At 34.4% G+C, this 9,243-nt stretch overlaps 1 protein-coding gene across 2 annotated transcripts in view; it reads right to left on the bottom strand.

Moving 5' to 3' along the window:
• Positions 1-9,243, bottom strand: part of Ae2 (anion exchange protein Ae2) — a 45,569-nt gene that overhangs the window by 12,410 nt on the left and 23,916 nt on the right. For both annotated transcript variants that reach the window (XM_013306785.1, XM_013306786.1), the window contains exons 2-8: positions 6,909-7,050; positions 6,424-6,503; positions 5,569-5,714; positions 2,152-2,335; positions 1,678-1,779; positions 1,268-1,500; positions 719-872 (exon numbers count right to left, since the gene is read on the bottom strand). In XM_013306785.1, the coding sequence (XP_013162239.1) occupies positions 719-872; positions 1,268-1,500; positions 1,678-1,779; positions 2,152-2,335; positions 5,569-5,714; positions 6,424-6,503; positions 6,909-7,050 (1,041 nt within the window). The remainder of the gene's footprint in view (positions 1-718; positions 873-1,267; positions 1,501-1,677; positions 1,780-2,151; positions 2,336-5,568; positions 5,715-6,423; positions 6,504-6,908; positions 7,051-9,243) is intronic.

Here is a 9,243-nt window from a genome sequence, read left to right as displayed (position 1 = left end):
TATGCTCCTAAAAGCAAGTTAGTTGTTGTATCAATGTGATCTGTAGCTTACACAGCTTTATTGATTGATTCCTTTGTCCGAAGTATCATACATACGATGGTATATAGCTAGTCCGTTATATAGACGTAATAATTAGGCAGAAATGTCAATATACAATTTGACTTGAAAAATGAAAGTTGAAAGAACCCCCAATAAATCTATTATGTATAATACGGAAACATTCCTTGTTGATAAATAATAGATTACATCGGTTTATAGTTTTGTACAACCGAATAATCTTCAAAATATTCCAATATTATTTGATTTAGTTTTATCTACAAAAAATTATATAACAAATACATGTACGTTATCAAGTGCTAGGTAAAAAATAAAGGAAGAATTTTCTTATCAATACGACAAATTACCTAAGACCGGTTGATATGGATAAAAATTTTTTACATGTCTATTGCGAACATAGGTCGAATATATTTTCATGGAACAAAGAGACCAACGATTGAGCAGCTACCTGAAATCATCTGAATACCATATATAAGCAAAGGGATTGTTGTTAGAAACTGTCAAATGCACAGCCTACTTTAAGTAGACAGAGAAGATGTATACAAGAAGAATATTTCCCTATACTATCCGTCTCCTCTCCCTCTAAATCATTTCCCTTCTCATTCTTTCCATGGAAAGTTGTAACATGTTGAATAATCTATCGTAACTAGTTTGTACAAACCTGTAAACTCGTGTATGAGGACTGCTTCTTGCCCCCTATTGAGAATCTGAAGCGTTCGTCGTGCACGTGTCTGTGTCTGAGCAGAAGCGATCGCATCACAACCGGCTTATCGTCTTCCTCGATGAGGCCTTCGGTAACCATGCTTTCAACCACCCTACGGACATAATGAAATATTACATGTAAATCCTTAAAAGTGCACTTATTTTGTATTTTTATTATACATGAATTGTTGGATAAATAAAGGACGAGTAGTTAGTTTCCGATTGCGACAGCTAAGGAAAAAACTGCTTGGGCGTAAAATATACGTACGCATAGTACGGGTACTTCCCCAGAAAATTAGACATATTCATAATATGGCTGTCGACATTGAGAAATGATAACACTGAACTAAACAACGTTTTTTAATTGATTCCACTTTGAATTAATGTTAAAATATATATTTTTTTTACCATTACAATCGTATCTTTTTTAAGACTGTATTATTAAGAGTTTTAGTTACGTGTGGTTATAAACTGGAACATCGGGATTAATAAGCAGTAGATTTTGTACCTGTATGCTACACCAGGGAGATCTTTCTCGTCGAGATCGAGGAGTACGACACCGGTCTCCAGACATCGCCTCAGATTCAGTAGGGAATGAAACGACAGAGAGGCGACATGCGGCCGACCCCATCTCGCAGACCCTTCCTCAACATCTTCTTCGTACTTAATCCAACGAGCTGTTTCCTTCCATTCTGGATCACCATCCTCGGTGGCGAGAAGCTCATCGAGTTGGACGAAGACCTGCATAGAAGACATCACGAATCGTACTGATTAATATCGCGTGACAATAAGATATAGTACGTCTTAGTCTCAAATCTAAAGCTGTAATCGATAGATATGAAAAATTCGCATGTAAAAATCATTGCCGGTACGGTTAGTACATAATACTTTGTCGATTAGATTATGTTATTATCTTACCGCGTGAGGCCTATGGTCGTACATTTTTTTGTACGTTAAATCAGAGAGGATGTCCGCAACCCTGTCACCACCATCCTTTCGGCCGACGTGCACCGTCGAGCCCTGCATTCGTACAAAATATAAAGAGGATAAATCTTAAAAAAAAGTTAAAAAATTTGCGGTATATATTTTTTAAAGACAAAAATTGAATATCATTAACATAATAGCCAATTAAATCAAGCATTACACAGGAGGTACTTCCTACTTTAACAGAGAGGGCAACATCAATTTATAACCATTATGTAGTACTACGGTCTATTTAATTGTGACCTATAAAGCTAAGTGTCCACAGGTTGATATCGGACGCATCGTACGTATACAGCGCAGCATCGCATACCACTTACCGGCCTGATGACAATTAGCTTTATACAACTTTATCGATTTCGAAGTGTGGCATTTCATTCAATTCACATTATTTGTTCATAGCTTACAAACCTTGCGTATCTTATGACGTCGTAGGGCTCTCGGGTCGTCGCTGCGATGACTGCGCAACACGTCCTGGTCCATCTCTGGCATGTGTTCGTCGGAGCCCACCATCACGCTCGACTCATCATCCAGTGGCAAGCTCACATTCTCGTGCACCACCAATTTACGTGTCTTGTATGGTTGTGCCACCTTCCTGTTATAACAATATAAAAGTTCTGTATTAAAGAAAGCCTTAGGAAGTTGTAAGCAAGAAGTTAATACTCTAATATTCAATCTTTAGTTAATAATAGAAATAATAAAATAATTAGAGGTTCGCGCAACCGTGCGAAACGCTAATGTTGTGGCCGAGTGATCATTAATTCAAGTAAACAGTGTGCTCTGTCATTTATTTTTAATGAACTCTTTAATTATCCAAGGGTCACCGTTAACACGTTTGACTCGGTTAAAAGTGCACGCTTATTATTAAGAAAGTTATTAATCTACTTTTTATTTTAGCCCAATTTTATAATTTTAGGCGATAAAATTTTACAACTACCATTTGAGAATTTTGTAGCTAAAAGATATGTTATTAATATCTTTTGGATTGTTAAAATAAATTTCCTATACTCAGTCTTCTATTTAATTAAATTATATCCCTAAAGCTATGTATCCATGAAAAACTTTAAACAATGATAAATGTTAATAAATTCTTAGCAGCACAAAATATTCAGAAACTCGTTTTACCCTCGCTGAAATCTATTATTCCATAGAATCCCTGTTACAGTCTGTATATAATTAAAACAAGATTTTCAATGAATTTCAGTGCTTCCATGTTCCCGGTATTTCGTATAAATAGGAGTAAAATTATTATTCCGGACAACAATTTAATTCAGTCATACAAAGTTATGAAACACGAGTTTTAAACAGAAATTCGCACACTATAATTACAAACATGAACAGAATGTGTCAGAGTAAGTTATCTATTTTTAAATAAACATAGCTATGTTACAGAAACTTTCGTTTTGTTTTAATGCAATAAAAATTCTCTGTATTCTAATAAAGTTTTGAAATTTAAATTGTTTTTATTTATTGAACCTAATCAGTAAACTTGCTTTTTTGTGAAAGGAAAAGAACACTTTTTAAAAGTGACCGTTAAACTATCATCCATTAATTATAAACAAAATGTTGGATTTTGCAGTAAGTATATCGTCGATTTGTTTTTCCTTGTTTTGTATCTTATTATAAATTCGCTTAGTTTAAATAATTATAACATTATTGGCAAGCAAATGAGCAGTGCCTTGTGTCTAGCCATCTGAGACGCACCGGCAATCCAGCCCGCCCTTACACTCTAAATTACATTCGCGGATAATCCTATGGGACATCAATTTATATATCCAGCCAGTAACTGGCTCATATAACGACATCTAGTGACATACAAACGTTTTTATGCGACTTACTGTGGGTTTTCGAGATCAATGTAACCATTTAAAACATAATGTTATATCTGTGTTGTAAACAAGGTTGATGATACGTTTCATACAGATATTTTAGTATCAGAAACCAACAATTAGTGACCTAGTTAGCTAGATGGTATTGGTTCCTATTCAGAATTTTTTGCTATCCAATTAATTTCATTGACTCAGTCTTATTCTGATTAAGTGGATAGCTTCAGTATTTACTCTTGCAATGGCAAGGAAACTCATTATTTGAAAAGCATTAAATAGGTTTTCTACAAGTACCGGAATGCAAACCGAGAAGCAAAGTAAAATGTTTACTTTCGCTAAATGTTTATTGCGAATACTGTTTTTATGGATACCGAGATGCGAAATATCAACAGAAATTAATGTAAAGTTAAACTAGCTGGACGAGTAAAAAGTGAAAAAAGCAAATACTGTATAGGAAGCATACATAGAATTAAAGTGTTTCGTACAAATTTGTTTGAAGTTTGAAGTTTAATAATAATAATATTGGATTAAGGGCCCGATACAAAAGGCAGTTTATCTAGGAACTCCGCGCATTGTGAGAAGGGTCCTGTCTCTGCAGCCGTGACCGCTGGTTGCTTGAGTCATGGGATTCCGCAGCCGATGGTGTTCAATTTTTAATACAATATATTTTGTATAATTTTTTATTTTATATATGAAATGTACTATATTAAGAATATGATAAATAATATAAATAATAATAATAATAGTAATAAAACTTTATTGTAAATACATTTAACAAATCTGATTCATTGTAACTGTGGCTCCTTAAGTAGGTTTCCCCGTATTAAAAGAGCCAATGACTTCCTATACGATGTTAAATTGCGTATGTACAATTTTGTTAAGTTCAGTAATCATTTTATAATTTAAGTGAACAAACAATAGTAATAAGATATAGTAATACTATTTTCGAAATATGAATAGTTGTGTTACCAGTGTAAAGAAAATTTTGCCCAAATTCGACAATAAGCAAGATAAAAAAATTTAAACTTAAATAAACTATACTATTTGTCAAAATGTTATTTTTATATTTATTATAAAATAAATTGAAACCTAAAACTATCTTGATAAAATGTCTTATAGAATTATTAATTCGTGTTTTAAAAATGTCACTACTAATTAGATTATACTAAACTTTACTAAAAACTAAGAAACGAAAATTAAACAAAGAAGAGGTCGCAAGGAAATCAATTTTCCTCTTATGGTTTACGAGCGATGTTTACCATAAAAAAGGCCTACGAAGGCCGGTGGATAAGTGTATGTACATATGAAATTCGATAAACAAAAACACATCAGTTCATGGCTGTGATCATTCCATATCCTGCAGTTTACATATCCAACTGCGCCACTGATGCTATGTTTATCGTATTTAAGATTCATATATTCGTACCAATAAGTTGGTCGAATGTCGTGTGAATGAGTTCAGCAGCGCGATTAGTTTCGTACGCTTCAATTGTGATAAAACGTGCCTGCCTCAAAGCGATTGTGACGTCATTTTTGGCATTGCTAATGCTGAAACTAATTTTGTACGACTTAAATTTCTCATTCAGAATTATGATATCAGAAAAAAAACTTTTTAAATTCATTATATTTTTATATTTTTAAACAAAAAAACTATGAAAAGGTAAAAAAAATATATGTAAAAATACCTCCATATTCGTTAACTAGCATGTACATAAAAGCGCCATTCAAGAAACCTCGTTGTGTAGTTTTAGTTAGTGGCCAATACTCATTGAATCTAGACTGGAGAGTTTTTTTATCAATGGCATACGTATAGGCAATATCAGAGTAGTATAAAAATATAATATTTGTTTAATTTCATATGTGTATGCATGTTATACAAGTTGACGTATGTATGTTGTACATTGTGCTTATTTATTGTACATTGCACAAGGAAAGCGAAATATTGAGGAAGATCTACTTCCAATATTGAGCTGATACAGACCATCGTTAATAATATACTTACACATATCTCTGGTTACGACGCTCGTCGTTTGCGTCGTCGAAAAGCTCAGTTGTAGAGCTGCGCCGATCGCCGTCGAACTGCACGCGCCTGTCTTCCACCTCCCGGGGACTTCCCGCTGACCCCGAACCCGAAAACCCCAACGACATCTGTGCATTTCAATACATTAACACCCGATCACATTCAGATGCTAAAGCATTAACAATATTCACGCTGATTGATTGTAATTATGTGTTCGGATTAGTTAATGGAGGATTAACAATACAATCGGCGTTCAGTGTTTGACTGAAAGCTGACGCTTTTAGTCTTAAAGCAAGGCTCGTTATTATCGATCGCAGGACGTCGCATGCTGACATTAATAATTGTTCCTAGCACGATCAATGGCAGTCGCCGACGTCGCTGCCGCTGGCACAACCCTCGCTCAGTTGCCGTAGGGCGATGCGCGACCTTCGCGGCGGCCCGCGCCCATCACGGTGCACTCTCCTCGGTGACACGTAACCGAGATTACGATGCGCTCCGTTGACTGACTACATCGATCCAATTGGTGCATAAATAAAATTCAGAACGAGGACCATCGAAATAGCTGCCGTGAATAAGTTACATTTCACGGTCGTGCCAATGGAATAATTACAATAACATTGCTCGGCCGAATAACGTTTCGAACATTTGTCTAACTTTGAATTGAAACACGTTGAAAACTAATTGAAAATGAATAAACACACAAGCCGGGGCTTTGTGTACATTCAACGTCGCGCATTTATAAGAGAACGCAACAGTCGTGCATGCTGCAAGAATGTCGTTCGACATTCAAAACAGCTGCGTACAAACTGATGAAGGTAATGAAGTATCAATACTGACCTGATGGTCTGATCCGATGCTGTCCAACGGCAACGGACTTGCTTGTGATAATTCCGTTACACTTGGTAGACTCCCTCCATCTGCATAAAAAATGCTTTATCAATAAATTTGTATGAGCACATATTATATGTAAGTGTTCACGAAAATTCAGTATGATCTAATTTTTTTCGTATATGAAGGCAAAGTAGCAACCAAACCATGGGATGTTATGCGTCTTAAACTTAACAACAACTTAAACTTTTTGTGATCTTATTAATTATTGTATTCTTGTAGTCTTGGATTAAAATTTTAACGCCAAGATTAAGGTTATGGGTGCGGCAGATATTAAAAATTCTATGCTTGTTTATTATTTTCGGACAACTTCGATCAGCAGTTGACTTTTACCAAACACAATCCACAGTTTGCCGTAAAATAATGCCGAGTATGTATGCTCTAAGATGTTTGTACCGATAGTTTGATACAGTCCATGTATAGCACTAACATACCTTGCATAATTTGCTGTGGCATTGGTGCCGCGATATCCCGAAGCGGCGAAGCTGTATTTTCCAGAAGTGGCGGAGGCCCGCCCTCGCCCCACAGTACCCGCTCCATCTCCTCGTCCAGCCGAATCTCGTCCTCACCCTCACCCTAACAACGTATAGTATATTAGTAGTAATATCCTGTATTCATTAAATGTCACTGAGATTCTCTATCTTATATCTCCACTACAATTCGAATGATAAGTCACGTCATATATATTGTAAATTGTCATGATCAGCAAATTAATATCATAACTAAATACAGTAAAATAATTTACTTATTGATAATAATTGCAGTCCCTTAATGTATATTTATCATATTAAATTAACATTGAGTCTCCCTTAGTTTTCATTAAATATCTCGAGTGCTAGAATTAATACCTTTATATCCGTTATATAATACATAACTTTGATATTTGACTATTCTTAGAAGTTTAATTGTTGATCAAAAATAAAATTCGCACGATTTGAGAGCTTCAATGTGTGGAGATTCCTCCCAGATTATTTCTCAGGCACCGTAAGAAACGTTACGCAAAAGCGTGTAAACTTGCAGCGGTCTTAAGCAGAAATGATATCCTCGGCGAGGATGAGACAAAATATCCTGATCCGAATGTGACAAACATTGTATTTACATGATTTAAAACGCAATAGCCATGGCCAAATCGAGGTCACTTCAAATAAACAAAGGTAAAAACGATATCCAAAACGTGAGACGAGGTGTTTACGAGAGGATAATTTCGCCAAGCACAAGGGCGGACAATGTTATTTTAATTTTCACCCGACTTCGACATCGTACGCGTGATTGTTTTGCTAATATCCACCTTGTGGTCGCATTTTATTCGATTACATTGGCATTGCCTTCAACAATTACATAAATTATACATGTTTTTACACGTAGGTAATCGAACACCATTATACGGTAATTGAGCGTCAAATGATCGAGTATACACAACGAACAAGTGTGGGTTTCCACTATCAAAACTATATTTCAAAACATATTGTTATTCCTTTTATTTCATTTACAAATACAATGACAACAATATGTTGTAATACAAATGTTTCGGCAGTGAAATTTCACGGTTAATATTCCTTGTTTTCAAATGATAATGTTCAATATTGTGTTCATTGTTAGTGTTAATTTCAACTGTGACATTTGTGTAAAAATTCTAATCTTTGTTTTATTTAAAGAGAATGAAAAGATAGCAATATTGTTATACAAGTGTTACAACAATAGAACCTTACTGTTATGTTGTACTTATACAACTTATAAAAAAAAACTTTACCTATCCGACACCACGGAAGAAGAATACAAAAAGTAAATATGCACTTTAGAACCGATATACAAATAATCCCGTTGAACTGGGAATGAGAAAATTATGTAGCGAGAATATATTCCAAGAAATTAACATAATTATTTCACGCAGAATAATCATCATGAAAAACGAAAATATCTCAATAATAAATCTGAATTGAAATCGATAGCGTGGACCTAGTTATGCAGTTGAATTACTAATAAATGTCATATAGTTGATATGTAATAACGATATATAAAGGCAATTGTTACGATCAATATGTATGGTATAATTTACTCTCGGTTACCAATACCCAAATACGTAAACGTATAGTTATAGCAATATATCTCGTTCTCTTTGACAGAAAAGAGAAGACAAAGACAAAGCAATTACTAATTAAAGCCAAGTATTAATTAATTAATACTCGTATAATAAGTCTGTAACAGGTCCGTGTTTGTGAATCCGTTCACTCTAATCATAGATACGGTCCAACTGAATTTGATGCGGTTTTTATTGCATAAGAGTAATTTTTACTTAATATTCAATAATTCATCTTAATTACTTAGTGCCAAAATAAATAAGAATCACCAAACTATTTATATATTAACTAGTGTAACTTTAAAAAAATCTGTTGTAATTAATAATCAGCTAATAACGCCGTTTAAAATCGGAAGTATTGAAAAGAAATTCCAAATCCATTCTGATGTTTGTGTCCGAAGTAAAATAAGCGACGGAATGTAAACACTCGAGTCAAGGTGAGGCGACACCGACTATGGAATGGCAATAAGATATGGAATTGAATGGAAAAATATACAGAGAACGTAGCACCTTGGAAATGTCGTCGCTCTGCGGTGTACTAAAAAGTAAACACAGAAACTTATCGATATTAATTAATTAAAAATAATTTGTAAATTAATTAAAAGAAAAATTACAAGTCCTAATGTCACTACATAGTTTAATTAAGTTTTATGAAAACTAAAACATGCGACATGAAAGAGGAAATCTTAATT

The sequence above is a fragment of the Papilio xuthus genome, unplaced genomic scaffold, assembly GCF_000836235.2.
Source record: "Papilio xuthus unplaced genomic scaffold, Pxut_1.1 DF828177.1, whole genome shotgun sequence".
NCBI classification, from domain to species: Eukaryota; Metazoa; Arthropoda; class Insecta; order Lepidoptera; family Papilionidae; genus Papilio; species Papilio xuthus.
This window is presented reverse-complemented; position numbering and strand designations above follow the sequence as displayed.